Consider the following 19,160-nt stretch of genomic DNA (forward strand, 5'->3'; position numbering starts at 1 on the left):
TTATACTATAACGTACTGGATTGGTCTTCTTCTAGTGATGTACAAGTAATTTTTCAGTGTTTTGAATAGTCCTTATACAATTTTCCCTTAATATTTGTTTGTAATAAAGCAATCATAATGTCAGTTTAATTGTTAGCTTTAATATCTATATTTCTGAGTGTAAAGGTGTTAGCCGGGGCTTCAGTTAATGTGATTTTAAAGTTTGCAAATAAGTAGTTCAAAGTTGGCTTTGTACAATAATCTTTATTTGAATTAGACTTACTTTAAAACACACAAAGCTACATTTTTCTGATGCTGGCTTTAAAAAAAGCACTTTACTAGTATGGCTTTGGTTTTTTTCTACTAAATATACAATTTCACAAGTAGCTGAAGCCCGGTGTTGTCCAAATCTATTTTTAAATCTATCCAAAATTAAGGAATATTACGCTGATACATTCAATAAAAACTATTTTACTTAATAAAAAGAAAACAGAAGGGAATTTATGCAGATTTAGTTTTGCAACTATCAGAGACTGAACAGTAATGGAAAATATCTTTGTTACATGAGTTGGTTGTTTTAAAGCATATCTTGTTTGTTTGATCACACAGGAGCATAGCATGTCCTGAAGACCTTTGGTTATGTAAATGAACAGAATTGATGGGTACAGAAATTGTACCAGCATAACCTGAAAGGTTTAGAACTTCAGACCCTTAATACAGATACTAATGCATATTTTCCACCTACTTCTCAATTTTGTTGAGCACTGGAGTAGGCACCATGTGAGAAGCAATGTGTCAGAACATACTAGTCCAGTCTGTATTTTATAAAGTTTATAGATTTTTTTCTGGGGGAAAAATGGGCTTTTGAATTATGTAACCTAAGTGATACAGCTGCATGTATAAATTTCTATACTTATATAAACTTAAGAAAAAATAAATGCTATTAATGTCAGTAACGTTCGCTGAACTGCTTATTTTTACATTCCTACCATTTTTCTTCTCCCGTATTTTGCACGCTTGAGTCTGTTCCAAGCTTTTTGAGAAATGTAAAGGTTTGTAAATGTTTAGCTATGTAATGCATTGTATCAAGTGCATTTTCATAATCAATACCATGTATACAAATTATTATTCAGTCCATAGTGACCTTGCTTTTTCCTCCCATACAGTAGTGATTGACCAGACAACAGTATCCACTAATGTGCCCTTCTGAAATGTCCCATCAGAGGAAGCAGCTCCATTTCATCCTCACAGGGCCTAATCATAAGTCACATTTTACACCTTCCACGTTCTGCACTGACAGTGCATTGAATGATACTCAAATACCACATATGATATAATGTAAAGTTCAACCAATACCTCTTTCAACAAATATGGCAATGAATGGGAAATGGAGGGACCTGGTCCAAAATATACTCCAAACATTTGCGAACATCCTTCTAAATGACTTGAGACCAAATTAAAATTGCTCCATATCATATTATATATAGTCCAGCATTTAATTACTATGATGACAGGACATTTAAATACCAAGACTGAGATATAGAACTGCCCTATCTAGCAAGAGAGTGGCTGTCCAATAAAGAAAGAAAACCTTGAATATTTCACTGCACACTGGTGCTCTGTTTATATCGAGAACACCTTAGTAGTTATTCCTATTTCACCGTTTAACAGTAGGGATTGGGTCAGTTGAATGAACTGACAAACTCAAGTCAAAAACTATTTCATCTTCCTCCTAGTATTTCTTGGTTGGAGCTGGGTTGGGGGGGAAAGACTTTGCTTCTTCCTGAGTCTGCTCAGAAACTGAAATACCACAATGATGGCTGTTAGGACAATATTTTGGTCCGCCCAGAAGCAGAATGTAGAAGTATCAAAAGATTTATAGACCCGAAATATTTGAAGAATTGTAATTCCTGGTTACACCTGAAGCACACCTCTTGAAGGACATTTCCCATTCCACGTCTGTTTGAAAATGCTGACCTAGACTTTTATGCCATTACTTTTTAATTGTTTCTGTTAAGTCCTGGATGTTTTTTTATCTGCTATTGACGACTGCATGTTAGGTTACCAGCACTTATTCTGTATTATACTTTCTCCTTTTTATCAGGAAAAAATTTCACTAAGGTGATTTGTTGGTTTTTATAAGCTAAAAATTTAAGTAGAGGAAAATAACGGCATCTAATAGTCCTTGTCCATTCAAATGCTTCCCCTAAAATACAGGACTGTGATTCTGTGCAGTTCGGTTACTGGGTTCCTTTTAGGTTTCTTTGTTCATAAAGATCATATTCTTTGTAAAGTATATATTCTTTCAAACGATTAGGCAGTGGAAGGAATGTCATGAAGACAGGACAACGCAGCCGCAACTGACCCATGCATTTCCGAATCTTCAGACGACAAAGATGTTTCAAAGAACGAGGGTTTGCTTAAAAAGAGAGAGAATTTGTCTTTTACAGTTGAAGCAACAAACGTTACATTTATTTTTTCCTGATAGCCCCAAGCAACATTTCAGAAACTTGGGTCTAGCTTTTGATTCCCTAATCCATATATCATAGTACATTAACTTTGAATACATTCATTGAAATCACTGGGGCTTCCTAGCACTAAGCTGCTACTCATGCGGGTGTCAAGAGCTGGTCCTTTGTAAGTGATCACCAAATACAAAACAATAATACTTCAAAGTGCAATTAACTGAGTCAATAACTGAGTTATTCTGAATCGAAGGTTGAGACACAAAGTAACTGAAGTTTGAAGAAAAGGTTTGGCAGAGGGTTAAGTACACCTAAAGCAAAAACAGATTGTTGCCTCAGCAAGGCACAGACGAAGAAGAGTAAGAAGTAGTCCTGAGCAACAAGCATACATTTCTGTAGACTCAAAATGTATACATTTAATTTACACTAGCTATATTCTACTGCTGCTTTGTAATCAGGAACCTCCTGAAATACCCAAAGTAACAAACATTCTTACGGATGTGACTATTACTTCTAATTGCAAATATTTCCAAGGCCTTATTGTATTTTGAAGTTTTACTTCAGTCTGAAGTTTAATTTTTGTTATAAATATGGGCAGGAGAAGGCAACACTGGCCCAGAAAGGTAAGACAACACCTACCTCCCATTGCATCAATAAAAATTAGCACCTAAATATCTTTCAAGGATCTGGTCCAATGATGATAAGACAAAAAGCAGCAGCAGCAGCCACAGCAGTGAGCACTTTGCGTGTTTCAGAACTCTGTAAATACCAGACACTTACTCAAAATAGAATTGATTTCCGGCCAGAGTGTCTGTTCTTTGAGCACTGTTTTCAGTTTACAGCAGATCCTAACATGATCAACATAATCTAGCATCACTCGCACTACCTTCCCAGCTAGGTGCTTCAGCCATGACAGCGTTATCACTTCGCAGAACTGAGAGAGGAAAAAACAGAATATTTAAGAGTATAGCACTTGACATTTCTATGACTCACCTCCCTTTTCACAATTCCGCTTCTGGAAATTAATTCAAAAACCAGAGTGGTAAGTGCTGGAGTCACTCAGGGGGTTGATTGGTTGTACATGACATTATATAAAGTCTCTAACAGAATGTGAAAAGCTATGGGCTGGTCTCTAAGCTTTCAGTCTCAATGAGCATAAAGCCATCAAGACAGTTTCTTGGAAGTGAAGGTTTAACCTGCAGTTTAAAATGTGCATATCAGTGAGCTCATGTGTTACAATGTAATAATTAAAGGAAGAGGGTTTAGAATGGCACATGTGCACGTCTGCTAACTGCACACCCACATATAGGTGTGAGACATTTTTATTATACTGAAAATGTAAAGATGAACAGCGAGGCAAGTAATTTTCTGTTTCATCCCTTTACAATTCATAAAGACTCTCACGTGTACGTGTGTTTTAACCTGTATTTAAGTATAGGGGAAAAAATGGCCAGTTCATGGTTTGTTCGCTTTGGCATGGTCATGGTGTGGCCTGAACTGCAATTTCATGTAAAGCACTTTACTGCTGGTCCTACCAGCTAAATCGTAATGGTTATGTCTACACTACAGCAATCTGTCAACAGAAGTTGCTGCCGGACGATATGGACTAGAAATGGACTAGATCAAAACAAACTAAAAAACAGCTAAACAAAGGAGCAGAAATGTAGCACTTGAAACACTAACAAAATGATTTATTTGTTGATGAGCTTTTGTGGACAGACCCACTTCATCAGATCAAACAGCTAATAAGCATCAATCAGTAGTAGATTTACATCTGTTTGCTGCAAACTAAGGGTGTGTCTACAATGGCACAAATCTTCGAAATAGCCATGCTAATGGCCATTTCGAAGATTACTAATGAGGTGCTGAATTGAATATTCAGTGCCTCATAAGCATTAGGACGCTTCTGGCCGTGGCACTTTGAAAGCACCACTTTTGAACGCCCACAGCTCGGTGTGGCTACAAGGGGTTCCTTTTCAAAAGGACCCCACCCATTTCGAAATCCTCTCATTCCGTTCAGCTGAGCGGACTAACGGGATTTTGAAAAGTGCGGGGCCCTTTCGAAAAGGACCCATGTAGCCACACCAAGCCGTGGGCGTTCAAAAGCAGCGCTTTTGAAGCGCTGCGGCTGGAAGTGTCTTAATGCTAATGAGGCTCTGAATATTCAATTCAGCACCTCATTAGTAATCTTCGAAAAGGCCATTAGCATGGCTATTTCGAAGATTTGTGCCAGTGTAGACACAGCCTAAATGTTCATTATGGACAAGCCCAATGGTAAAATTAAATAAGGCCACTTTAATTCTGAGTGAGACTCTCCTCTCAGAATTAGTTCAGTTTGTTTAATCCACTTTTCGTTCATATCTTTAGTTAAATCAGATTAACTTTTGAAGCGTTGCCATAAAGACACACCCTAAAAGAACACTATAAAAGCTATTTATCTAATGCCTATTTACAGATAAGTACAAATGGAAGCAGAAGTGTGTTAACTAGTGCTACAGATAGCAAAAAGAGTGCTGACTCATATCACAGGATGTAGAAAGTAATTGGAGGCAATCCCTCTGCACTGCCCTTTATGCACTCAGTTTGGAGGAAGGGTGCAGGCACAGACCACGGGCCACTACTAGCAAGTCTTCTGGTCCCAGGCATGTGGAGCACATGTACATCCACATTGTAATGTACACAAAGACTGTCACGCAAACAAGAACCTATTTTTTTTGCAACTGATATTTAAAAGAGATTTTTCTGCATACATTGATTTTTAATGTGCATACTGGATCATCATGTGCAAACTATATTCTTATCTGGCATGCACTGTCAACTCATGGACAAAACCTGTTGTTACAATAACCAGAATGGCATTCATTTGTATGATTCTCAAGACCCTGATTCTTTAAAACTATTTTCCTGTGATAATTTATCATATCTCGAGCTTCACATTTAAATTTACTACAACACTTTCTCCTCAAAACTTGTCTGCTTTACATATGCATAAGTCTGCTTAGTACTTTAATCCCAAATATGCAACATTAGCAAGCTAGATTTCATTATATGTCAATAAAAAAGTTAATATATGTAATTTCTAGAAGAGTGGCAGCAAAACAGTGACATAAAACATATAGTGAAGTACTTACCATATTGTCTTTGATAACAGAAGGAGTCCATCCTTCAAAGGCATATTGGGAATGAAAGTTGTCTCCATGAAGGCAATCAAAGCAGCGGTACACATCGTACCCATAATTCAGCAACATTCTTAACATGAGTTCATCTTTTAGAGAATACTGCAGAGCTGAGGGGAAATGAGTTGTGTTCACTCTGCAGAAATAGTTTACGTTGGCCCCATGCTGAAGCAGTAGATTGATTAGCTCATAGTTGCCCATTCGCAAGGCTACCTGGAGGCACTTAATGGGATCTTGATTTGGCAGGGCTCCAGCATCCAGAAGCAGCTGAGTTGAGCAAATATCCGCATTTGAAACAGCAAAATATAAAGCTGATTTCCTGTGATCATCATAGCCTTTGCGAACCCTCTCATGCAACATGAAATTGGCTTCAAACCCAGATTTGAGAAGAAACTCCAGGCACTGAGGATGTGCCCCTGCTGCTGCTGAGTGAACTGGACTTATGCCACTCTCCTTAATGGCAGCATAATCAGTAACTGAAACTAACTGTTTTAAAGCTCTGGAGGGGGAAGAAAAGAAATTTTTATATTATCTAAGACAAGCCTTTCAACCTCTCAATACTGCCGTCTTGTAAAAGGCCCCTCACTGATTTTTTTTCTGTGGGTCAGTACCCCCAGGCCCCAAAAAGTTCTCCACCCCACTATAAGCCAAATGGAGATATGCCACCCCCACCCACCCACCAAAGCTGTGTATCTAATTGCCTTTCTTGTATAAACTTTAATTTTAAATGCATGTATTTTGCAGATGCTATTCATCATTATTCAGTCTTCTAATTTCAAATATTTAATTTCAACTCACAAAAAGTGTCCTCTGTATGCAGCTCTATGGATAGGCAAGTGACCTGAGTGTTTTGGAACATTGGCGTCAGCTCCATATTCTAGTAAAAGAGACAGTGAATCTGGATTTCCCCCTCCAGCAGCTTCAAATAATACAGAGGCACAATCAGCTGCCTGTGAAAGCACATCAGCACCTAGGGGAAGAAGGAACAAGGGTTTTCCCAGAAATTACTGTCAATATCCAGAAACAACTAGTATCTATCTCCAACTTCCCAGTTGCTACAGTACTGTTACTTGTACTCTTCATGAAACAAGAATATTAGACAAGCTGGTGTTTTCTCTTACTGTAAATCCTTTGAGGCAGGATCTTAGACTCCCTATGTATTTGTACATTGCCTAGTGCAGTAAGGCCCCCAATCTCTTTGGGCATTATTGTAAAATACAGTTTAAGAGTAACAAAACATGATAATTAAAAAATTGCATTGCATGGTGTTCTGTTACACAAGGAACTGTTTTTTTTTTTGGACTAAACGCTGTGATATTAATTCAGCAGAGTACAAACATATGTAAGGGTATATTAAAAATCCACAAAGCAAAGGAAGAAAGACCTGAAAAGGAGCAATTTGCATTTCATTACAAAGGAAAAAACACAGAGGCTATAAATTGAAAAAGGCTAATTTTACAAATCACTTATTTTTTTAATACATTGCCTCTGTCAGGCCAGTCCCTGAAGAAACCTCAGGGATGGGGACTGTCCCTTGAATGGAAACGATTGGGTGGGTAGGTGGCTTATGTAAGCTTCCACCCCCATGTGCCTTGTAAAAGTGAGTGTGGGACTGGGCTTGCATGGGGTGTGGCAGGCAGTGGCAAGACCAAGATCAGTGGAGGAGCTGGAATGGCTGTTGCAGGACAGATCAGGCCTGCTGCTGGGGAGTGGGTAGGAACAAATCTCCTTTCACTCTCCAGCCACTGCAAGTCCCGGCACAGGCACCCTGCCCAGGAAAGGGACAGGATTGGTTGGAAGGCAACACAACAGCACATGAGTGGGAACAGGCACCGTGTTCAGTACTCAGTGCAGCCACTGAGGAACTGCAAAGATGCCCTTTGAAGTCTGGCATTGACCCCTCTTTGCTCGTCACTGAGTCTCAACAGTTCCCCCAACCCCAGTCCCACCCCAACTTCCCCCCAAAAAACCTCCCCAAAAGAACCCCTCCAATAACACTCCCCTAACCCAAAAAAAACCACCCTCCAAAAAATCCAAACCCCTGCCTGTCACTGGCTCTGGTGGAAGGGTGGCAGGAGCTCAATGGCTCAGGGCGCTTGGCTGCAAGTGGCCAAGGGTGCATGAGGAGTGGGCACCTCCTCATGGATGTCTGGTCCCACACAGCCAGAGCCACCTGGCCACAGGGAGCCTGGAGCCACCTGACCACAGATTGCCTGGCCCTATGTGGCATGAGCCACCTGGCTGCAGGTTGCCTGGCCCCACATGGCAGGAGCCGCCTGGCTGTGGGGTGCCTGGCCTTGTGTGGCTGGAGTTGCCTGGCCACGAGTGGCCTGGCCCCACAAGGCAGGAGTGCAGCAGCCCTCGTCGGTTTCCCAGCTCCAGCACCACTAGTAGTGAGGAGATGCGTGCCAGGTTCAGCGCCTAACTCTGTGGGACACACAGGGGACACTTGTGGAGGCTAATAAATTTGAATGAAAGATACGGCGCTTCCACAGTACCCTTTATTTGACATTTTAAACTCAAGATTGATGCTATATCCATCTGTTAATATCCACATTTTGTTATCAATATTAGGGCAGACAAAATTGAGCTAATGACATTTACAGTGAAGACACTGATATTTAATGTTGAGCTAACTCCTTTAAATTCAATTTTATCCTGTAGTGTAGATGAAGCCTGGGAGAGTAAATGCTATTTTATTTAAGCATGATTAAAAACACTTGACACCAACAATTTTTAATTGCTGTGCTTGTCCTGTATTTTGTATGAGTTAAATTCTTCAGGTGATTAAAGATGTAGCTTAGTGAGCAAACAAAAAGACATGATGCAGAAAAAAGTCACTCCTATATGTTAACATGCATACTTTGAACATACAAAATAACTGCTCTAAATCACTCTAGAACAATCTACATAAAATCATCAACTTAGATATGAATTTGTATTTATTAATACCTGTCTATTGTATTATTAGTAAGAATGTCACAAGGCTTCCATTTTCACTTACAACCTTATTTCAGTAAAATAATGTTATACTGACAGGGCAGTTAGTAATTCTACTTTGCCAACGCACAACTATTCATGCCCTTGATGGGAGGGGAATTAATTTACTCACATTTTGAAACCATGAATTTTCTGCCAACACACATGGATGTGCAATTTCAATCCCCTGGCTAGTCTAAAGAATAAAAGAACTTCGTAGGATCTTTTTGACAACCACCAGTTAGTAAAACCACATAATTGAGCTGTAAAAAAAATTGCATGTCAATTCTTACCTTTTCGCAGTAAAATTTCCATAATTTCTGTATGCCCAATCTGTGCAGCCAGTGCTAGGGGAGTGAGTCCAAAAGTACTGCGGGGATCAGGATCAGCTCCAGAACAAAGCAGAAGATTCACCATATCTTTCCTGCCTAACCTGGCTGCTTCATGTAGAGCTGTCCTCTTATTGACACACTGCAAGTTTACATTTGCTCCAAACCTTATCAGCAGGGAGGCAATTTCATATACATCATGTTTAATTGCTGTAAAATAATAGGTGAAACATCAGTTATTTAAAATATTATTTAACACTGTTCCATACACTATTGTTTTTGTTGTGCAGCTGCTCAGGAAGAGCCTCTGCTCTGCCTTCAGAGTCTAAGAAAGAACATTAATAGGTGAGCCACATTTTCCTCTATTGCTGTGATCTTCTGTGCCAGCATTTCTCAAACTGGGGTCCATGGTCCCTCTGATGAATTGCTCCCACTCCCACAGCTAAGGCAAGCTCCCTGCCCTGGAAGCAGCCATCAGGTCTCTGTAGCCCTAGGTACAGGGGCAGCCAGAGAGGCTCCCTCTGTATGTTGCCTCCATCCAAGTTCCAGCTCCGCAGTTCCCATTGGCCAGGAACTGCAGCCAACAGGGTCTGCAGGGACAGCATCTGTGGGCACAAGGGCAATGTGCAAAGCTTCCCTTGCACCAAAGGATTGTAAGGACCTGGTGGCCGTTTCCCAGGAGCCACAGTAAGTGCCTCTGGGTCCCCACACTCCAAACTCCTGCTCCAGATCAGAGCCGCCTCTGCACCCAAACCCCTCATCCCTGGTATACCCTAGAGGCAGGAGTGCAATATGGGCAGAGCTTCAGTGAACAGGTTGAGCAATGGGTCCCCAAATTCTTTGAAATAAAAATGGGATTTCTGGGGTTGCGAAAATTTGAGAATCACTGTTCTGTACCATTAAAAAGCAGAGTAGTATTTACAAAAGGAAGAGATTACTGCCCTTCAGCTACTTGTAGCTCTTTTACCAAGTGATGCATCATCTGATTTCTTACATTGTCTAAATACTGCAAGTTAAACAGCAGGCAATATGTAAACCAGGTGGATGCAGTAGAGAGTTATGTACCTTCTCAACCAAACATGCAACTGGTTTTCTAGTTTATTTCGTTTTGAAATTAAATTTCACAGCTATAGGGCTTATCCACCTGGGTTTGGATCTTACACAATGTTTTCTTCTTCTCCACTTTTCTCAGTCCTTGTACAAGAAAACAACTTGCAGACAACTCACACACAGTTCATAGCATCCTTCTGAGATTCAGACAGCAGAACACAGATGCTGACAGTAGGGGTGCCAGAGGTGTGGCAGCACCTCCTGGCTTGAAGTAGTTTCCATCATGTACAGGTTTTACAGTTTGATTCAATGGCTCTCAGGAGCACTCCTATGAAAATTGTTCCAGTGCCCCTGCTGCAGGATCCTTGCCAGTACCTAATGGCTACAACTGAGTCAGAAAAAGGCAACATAAACCCTTTTTGAGAGGTAGACTTGTCTTATTAATCTAGACCTTGGAACCCTTTCTATATAGAGTGCACTGGGAAGATGAAGGTCATTTGGACTTTGCTGTTGAAAGAGTCTTTGAGGAAGAAATTCTTAACTGTATGTTGTCCCTTTGAAAAATGATACCTTTCACAATCCGCCCATTTATGGAAGGTAAGAAGCAGTAGCAGGGTCTACTTTGCATGTGAAATCTTGGCAGCCTGGGAAATCCCTGACACAAACTAGCTGTGCTGTGATTCTGCAAGAGACAGCTCATTGCACAATATCTGATGAGGTGCTGTGGACCTACAAATCCCCAAACTTCAGTTTTTAAACTTTCTACTTAGCTGGCAAAGATATTGACTCTCCACCCATTGGAGACTGACCCAACTGAGCTCTAATAGGCAACAAGTCCCTAATACGCAGAAAAGAACCTGACCACCAAAAACCCCTGATGCTGGAAGAGAGAAAGTATCTATTGCTCCCCATTAGAAAAACTGATATGGTTAATATCCAAAGTTATGAGATGTTTCCAGAACTTGACCAAAGGGGTAAAAGTCTTTCAAAACCAGCCTCTTTTAGAATAATGTGACACTTAATTTTCCAGTCCTGGCCAGGCTCCTGACATACAAAAGCAAGCTCAAACAAGAGATTTGTGGGGAGGGGAAAAACACTAAACTTTCTTTGAACTTAAAAAGGGCATGGTTCAAGTTTTGAGGGAGATTATGCAGATTCTTATTTTATCCAAAGAGACTCACCATCCCTAATGTGTTCTTCAGTTATGGCTTGTCTATACTGCAATCATATCTGTCTTAGTAAACTTGTTTAACAGTATAGTTAGGTCCTCAACTGGATTTCTGAAGCATACTGCAGTCTTTCATAGGTGTTAGTCTTTAGATTGGATTGGGAAAGAAAAATAAATTACTAAGTTTTCCTCTGCCTGTCTCATGGCCAATGGAAATACATAATTATGCTGGAAGTTGGAAGATTTACACTCTTTACAATCAACAACAAAAGACTGCAAGACACAAAATAAATTTTTCATGCAATGAAAGACAGGAATAAAATTTCCCCCATCAGAAAAAAATATTTGATTTACCTGTAACCAAAGAAGAATCTCCTTCTTCATTTTGAACATTAGGGTTGAAGCCATTGAGTAGGAGAAAGTGGACATTGTCTAAGATGCATTTGTCCACTGCTACAAAGAGAGACGTTTCCCCTTTCAGACTGGTCTGTTCCCACACAACAGGGTGAGAAGCTGAAAGACATCCATGAGAACAACATACATTGGAATTGAACTAATCATCCAAACCAGCTTTCAAATGAGGAGCACAGAGTGCTCTTTACCTTTTAGAGTTATTTCCAGGATGTTTTTGTTTAACCGTGCTGCAGCTTCATGCAAAGGAAGCCAGCCTCGCTGATCAGCTTCCTTAAAAGCAGAACAGTGCTTCACCAACTTCTGCAGGACTGCTTCTTGGCCTGTAGTATATAGAATCAAAATCACGCCATGCTATTTATCGTGAAAGAAGAAAGTTCAAGGCAATTGAAAGTTAGACTCCACTTACATCACAGAATATTTTGAGTACCACCAACCCCAACAGGACAGCCAAGACTGGCAACTTTGCTTCTCAAAACAATTTTGATTAGGTTAATGACAGTGATTTATATGGGCTAATTTTCTCTAGAGGACCTTTCCTGAAGCATATCAGAAGCTGCATATACTGGAATTATAGGATTATAATCAGTGCCTAATTAGGGCCCCTCTGCTACAATAATTCAAATAGTAAATAAACGGTATAAATATTTTAAATTCAGTAACCTCTGAAATAGAACATGACAGCTACTGAACAGTTTGCAATGTGAAGTTAATTCTAGTACAGCTGAAACCATACACGAAATTTCAGATATGCAGAATAAAATTAAGTTAGAATTTGAGTAACACACAAAAGCTACTTTTCCAGTCCCTACACTTGCTGAATGTGCCAGGGGATCATTAATTGGCCATCAGTAGTCAGGTCTTCAATTTTGCATCTCATCTAAGAGATGGAATTGCCAGTAGAATTGTGCCCAAAACATCACATTCGGTTCTTGGAAAGTGAGGGGAAGAACAGTGATTAAACAAAGCTTCCTAGACTAATCCAACTAGAGGAGCTCTAAAGAGAATGGAGAGAGGCTGTTCTCAGTAGTGACATGGCAGAATAAGGAGCAATGGTCTGTAGTTATAGAGGCAGAGGTGTATGTTGGATATTAGGAAAAACAATTTAATGAGGAGAGTGGTGAAGCACTGGATTGCTTTACCTCGAGAAGTGATGGAATCTCCATGCCTAGAGGTTTTTAAGTCCTGGCTGGAATGATTTAGTTGGGGTTGATCCTGCTTCAGACAGGGGGCTGGACTAGATAACCTTCTAAGGTCCCTTCCAGCCCTAGGATTTTATGATTCTATGAAAATAGAGTGGTGATGATTTGTGTGTTTATACTTAACTGCCCGTATTGCTCCAATTATCTTTCCATGTTCTACACTCGTAACAAATGGAAATCTAAACAAACAGAACAAAATAATTATAATTTCAGTTCAATTAATTAATTAGTTATGGGAGATTACGCATATTATGAAAGTACAAATAAATAAATCAATGCTGTAATTATCTGCTACTTAATAACAGACCGTTATCATCTTGATTTTTTAAAATAACAGATATTTACGCCATTTTCTTCATGGCTGGGTCTACATGGAGCTCTGCCCAGCGCCACTGCCGGCAAAGGTATGCAAAGTGAGCTTCTTGGGATTGCATATGGCTGCCCATTTGCATACTCCTGAAGCTCATTACCATAAAAACATGAGAGTTTGGTGCTGGCAGAAAGGGGTGCTGGCACTGCAGAGGCTATGTGGACGTGCCTCTGCCGGCTAACCCCTCCTCTGTCACCAGTCCCTTATGCCCTATTATTTTACTGAATTGTTTTCTCTGTTATTTTCTGTTTCCCAACCTGCACTAAATACCTTCTCATTTCGTGCATCTGACAATATTGACTCCAGCCCACAAATGCTTATGCCCAAATAAATGTGTTAGTTTTTAAGGTGCCACAAGATTTCTCATTGTTTTAGTTACCTACTGTGATTCAATCAAACATACTCACTTTGAAAAGGAAGCTGAATTTCATATTCTCCTGATCACCATTCCTAATCTTTATAATAAAAATCCCAGTGATGAACAATAAGCATATAATTAGACCTCAGTTTAAATATGGAAAATAGTTTGTACTGTACATTACAGTTGCATAGAACATGTTTTTTTCTTTTTTAGAGCCTATCCTAATATAAACCATAACTCTTAGCACACCTATAATAACTTTCAAAGAGTATTATAAATACATTCTTCATTTCAGTCTACACGGATTCACATCTCTTTCCCTCCCAAGAGCTATTTGGAAGTTCTGTGTTTGTACAAGCAAAAAATCTACGCTGCGTCTTTTGATGAATGTGGTACGAGTGTGAAATGAAACATCAAAACAAGTTTCAAATGCTTTCAAATTTCACTTGGGAAAATAATGTACAGTTCAGCTCTGTTATGTGTACTTATAAAGGATCTGAAGAAGTGGGTCTGTTCCATGAAAGCCCATCACCTAATAAATTATTTTATTAGTCTTTAAAGTGCTACTGGACTGCTGTTCTGTTTTGTTATAAAAGGAGAAACAACTTGTACATGCACCTCAGTAACATTAAGCAGGCAGTCAACAATGGCAAGTGCTATGGTGCAGAGTTACATATAAAGATAACAATAAATAGACTATTACAGCTTGTAACATAGCTCCCAGAACATACTCCACTGCAAAGCATTACCTATCACTCTCTGCAGTATCTGTAACTGTCTCACTTTTATGGATGTGCTGCAAGCTTTGTTGAATAACATTCTGGATGGAGATATCATCATCAAAGTCTTCATCATTCACATATGTAGAATTAGACATTTTATATCTGGATAACTTGTATCACAAGCAACAAGGAAAACAAGTTCTACGTCAGGAGGCAAGTTTTTTAATCTTTAGGTAATTGTGGATTTCCAGAAACAGCAGAAGCCACAGAGGACTTAGGTACTGAAAGAAATATGGAGAATTGTTAAAAATCAGAAACAACACTCCTGATCTCGACTCCTCCTGGAACTTTGTTTTGAACCCTACAGTCAGCTGTTCTCTTTGGTGTACGAAAAATTCCAGTACCCTGGTTTGTCAAAATTCTCTTCCCTTTCTTACAGAGCAAACATGTAGAACAGCTAGGGTTATGGCACCACCTATCAGAAATCAAAAAAAAGGAGAGGTTAATTAGTGCAATAACTGGATTGATTCAAGATGTGAGGCCTTAAGGGTGCAGCACCTCATGTGCAGAGGAGCGTGTGCATCTGAAATGGAGTACCCAAAAGAACACTACGCATAATACTGGAAGTTCCCAACTTAGGCTACGTCTACACTAGCAGACATAGCACTGATACGCCATTTAGCTACGTCAATTGCACAGCTAAAATCAATTTATCAGCAGATGACTGCGAGAGCTGTCCTCACAGAAGAAGGTCAATGGGAGCGTTTCTCCTGTCAACCTTCTTTAATCTTTGCGAGGAGTTCCAGGGTCAGTGTTGACCCTGGAAAGCACCATTTCACGCATGCGCAAAACAAAATCCTGGAAGATCGACCCGAAGTGGGTCGATTTTCTGCAGCAGTATAGACATAGGTTTACAAACTGGTTGTATTCCAAAAGTTCATTTGTAATCGGTTGTTTGGAACTCAGAATGCATTTTCCCATGGAAATAATGTTATAAATAGTAAAGATCCCAGGCTAGCACACGAAAGCTTGTTGAACACATAATGTTAATACATAATACTGTATATGTGCAATGGAAAACAGTAGAAATAGGCTTTTTTTTTTAAATTTAACCTTGAATGCTGGTGCTTTCAGAAAGGCAGGTTTAGTTAGAGGGAGATTCGAAGGTAAGTGGAGATTCTGAATGGGACTTCTGGGCATCCCCAGGCAGCAACTCCTCCCCCACTGCAGGTGTTGTGTCGGCTCCTAAGGCCACACTCATCCCCCAGTTGCCATCCCTCTTCCCGTGGGCTGCACTTGAGTGGGCCAGAGGACTCCAGAGGAGCAGAGAGCACTCCTACAGCTGGCTGCTGGATAGAAGCAGTGGTTGCTCCTTCTAAGTGTCACTTTTCTCTAGACACTGTCTGTGCAACCACCTGTTTCTCCTCTGGATTCCTTCAGCCAGGACTTGTGCTGCTTGTTGCCACCTGTGCCTCTTGCCCACAGGTTAACTTTTGTGTGGATATTCACAACTGTTGTACAACGCTCCCATCACTTAATAAGTGGCTTAAATGGTCCCTCCCAGTTCAGCCATTTTGCCTGTTTTCTTTAGTGGCACCATAATGCTTGGTACTCTAGAGAGTGCTTTTATAGGAGGAGAGGATGCTAACTAAGTATTTGCCATAATTTCCCATGCACTGCTCTTGTCATGCTTGGCAGTGCAGGAACAATTCATGGATCCCTGCTTTTGTTCAATGGTTACTTCAACCAAGGCCATAATTTACCAACAGAAAAGCACTACAGTAAGAGCATGTTTTAAGTCTTCCAGTGCAACCCACACCAAAGCATGTAACTCAGAAAAGACACAAATTCTGATCCATGTTATTGTGTGCATCCAAAAGACCAATTTGCAGAACAAAATAGAGCCATCCTAAACAGCTCCATAAGTCTGTGAATCTCAATAGTACTACAGGACATACATAAACTTTTGATCTACTAATTCCAGAAAATGCTGCAATGAACAACACTGGTTTACAAACAATGGAGTAAACACAGAGTACCATATTAATTTAACCTACACAAGGATGTGGAAGAATGGGATTAGTAGAAATCAATGTTTGCCAAATGGAAAGGATTAAACTGCATATTGAAAATTATTTTCAGCCTTTTAAGACTGTGTTACAGACATTGGAGAATAAAAAAATAAAATAACTAGCATTCTCCTTTTAAAACTGGATAATTGGTTTAGATTTTATGATTTCACAGAAATAGATTCTCATTAGCAACCTAAACAAGTAAACCATACAAGCAAGGTTGAAGAAGCAAATAAATTTACAAATCAGCTCTAGCAGAGTTCTCATATAAAACTTGAGATTAAAAAAATATAGTGAAATGATGGCAACTGATGGTTTCAGAGAGAACAATATACAAACGTATATCCAGTTTCTAGCAGAGGTCCACATCACATATGCACAGTTTATTAATTGCTGCTTTGCATAATGAGGTATGTGTCATAACAGTTTTACAATCAATGTTCGCCTCATAGGGCAAAATCCTATTGTCTACCTTTACTTAGACAAATCTCTCATTGGCTGGCTTCCAGGGGAGAGTCAGCTTGAATAAGCACTTCAGAACTGACTCCCACATATCCACAAACACGGTAAAAGGAAAGAAAATGTCAGCACAGCTCTTGTAGTGTTTGCAATAATTCTAGAAACTTTTTAAAGTTGAGCAGAGGAATTTACAGAAAGTGTGAATCATTTAATTTGTTATCCAGAGCAATTTACATATATTATCTAATTTACATGTATATTATATCTCCGGCTCATGTGCGTACAGTAGCTTGATAAATATATTAGTAAAACATGTAAACAAATAAACATTTGTATTACAGACAAACTCAAATGGATCAAAATACAATCAGTCTATACACATGTAAGTCTAATTATTGCTTTTGGGAAAACCTAAAAATACAATATTTCATCAAAAACTCAGAGCAGAAAACACATTTTCTCTCACCTTTTTAACTCTATGAAAGACCACAGAAGACCTCCTGCTTTAAACAAGTGATTATTAAGCTGAATGTGATATTTTCATGTATTGAAAAATGATCTCCAGAGCATCCAGATCCATTAATAGCTCTCTATAAATATCTGATCATAAGATCCTCTAGGATTTTCTCCACATTTCTTACACATAGGCTAGCTATGTCTGGTGACATGATTTGATGAATTATATATCAGTAAAAGAAGACTTCTTGAATAATATTCCAGATGTACTTGTTTTAATGAGAATTCATTTTTAAGAAAGTAGTATACTCATTCTTTATGTCTGATTTAAAGCAAAATCCCTGCTGCTTTCACATGTTTTATCAACACAGCTTACATTTAAAGGGCAGGATTGGTTACTGGGAGCTTGCCTAAAGGAAATGTGAGAGACCAGATCAAACTTGGGTTTACATAAAGCAATACATTTAAAATATAAACAAGGAAATAAAATAATACATCAACACAGGAAGTTTATATTTTAAGAAAAAATACCATGGATGGAATTGCTCACAACAATATTATACTGTTCACATTCAGAAAAAGAAAAGCACCTACTCTCTATGTGTGTGTACCTGTGAAAAAGTGTTTGTGTATGACAGTGTGCACGTAGGAGCATGTAAGGGGAGGAGAAAAGCCTCTATCTGATATTCCTCTTGCCCCAACACACAGGTACCAGGTACAGGTGGGACATGGGAGCTTGGATAGGTCAAATTTAGGGTGGAGTGCGGATTCCTCATTTCATGAGTCTTGAATTTTCCCACTTTGCAGAAACTTAAGTACACTTTCCAAACAATCATGGTGCACAACAGAAAAGCACATGTCTTACTCCAGGGGCCAGAAATTAGCCAGTAACCAGGTGTTCAGTTCTTAGGAATGTGTCAGTTTCCTAAGGGTTAAAAAAGGGATGTAGAATTTCTACATTCATACAAGGAAATTTTAACATTAGATGGAAAAATGTACCAATTGAAAACATGGCTAGTGACAGACTTTGCCAGGCCCTGTGAATATTGGTGAGGTGGGGAGGCTTAGGTCTGGGCCCCTGGAAGGGGCAGGGCCTTGGGTGGAAGGCACAGGTCAAGGGGCAGCCAGCCCTCAGTACTGCCCTCGCTGCGCCATGCCTCCACCAGGCAGCTCTGAGCACCATACATATCATGCTGCTCAAGGCTCAAACAACTGGCTTCATTGTCCTCCTCCACACCCCCAATTGAAACTGTTTTAACCACTTGAACTGAATTGTTCATGGTCCATTTTATCACTCTGGTTGATTCTGCATACCAGGCAGATATGGGGCACACTAATTTCTGAGGATCAAATTCACTCCTGCTGAGGGAGGCAGGTGGCTTGTGTGTTAGCTCCCCTCCAGACGGTACATCGTAGTTGAACACACTGCACAGAAAATGTTGTCTAGTCTGAAGATTCCTTTCCTTTCCTGCTTATAAGGGGAGGTGAGAATGGCTCTTTGGAAGACAGTCTCTAGGAGTCCTGACAAAAGACTGTAGGAATAGTCAAGAATAAAAGAAGGTTTGAGCTGATCTTTATCTTATTATACTTTTCGTTTTAATAAAGCCAAATCCTAGAAAGAAGTGCATGTGATGAATTGAGACTTTACGTGATATAACCATCATGTTTATAAGAAGGACGTAAAAAGAGGTAACATTTTATGACAGGTTGTGAGAGTTTTGTTTGGGCTGTTTATTTTTCATGGAAACTACCCAAAAAGAGCTGAGGAGTTAGAAGCAATCCAAGGAGCCATGAATATGCTGGAAAGTAGGCAAATAAGCCAGTGAAAGGTGCAGCTCAAATTCAGTTTTATCAAATGGTTAAACAATTTCTCCCACCACCACCTGTGTGATAGCACACACATTAGAGACGGGTCCAAACTGAAATATCAGATCCAAATATCCAGACTTTGCAAGCACGTG

General features: G+C 39.7%; 1 protein-coding gene across 1 annotated transcript; it reads right to left on the bottom strand.

Annotated features, from left to right (window-relative positions):
• Positions 1–475: 475 nt before the first annotated feature.
• On the bottom strand, positions 476–19,071 carry ASB14 (ankyrin repeat and SOCS box containing 14). Its single transcript, XM_075005778.1, has 10 exons — positions 17,210–19,071; positions 14,240–14,493; positions 12,883–12,938; positions 11,749–11,880; positions 11,501–11,659; positions 8,893–9,138; positions 6,419–6,590; positions 5,576–6,119; positions 3,225–3,378; positions 476–2,398 (listed from the first exon to the last, which is right to left on the bottom strand). The coding sequence occupies exons 2-10, from the start codon at positions 14,365–14,367 to the stop codon at positions 2,220–2,222; spliced, it is 1,770 nt and encodes a 589-aa protein (XP_074861879.1). The 5' UTR covers positions 14,368–14,493; positions 17,210–19,071; the 3' UTR covers positions 476–2,219.
• Between the last annotated feature and the right edge of the window lie 89 nt (positions 19,072–19,160).

This window comes from Carettochelys insculpta, chromosome 11 (genome assembly GCF_033958435.1).
Source record: "Carettochelys insculpta isolate YL-2023 chromosome 11, ASM3395843v1, whole genome shotgun sequence".
Taxonomy (NCBI): Eukaryota; Metazoa; Chordata; order Testudines; family Carettochelyidae; genus Carettochelys; species Carettochelys insculpta.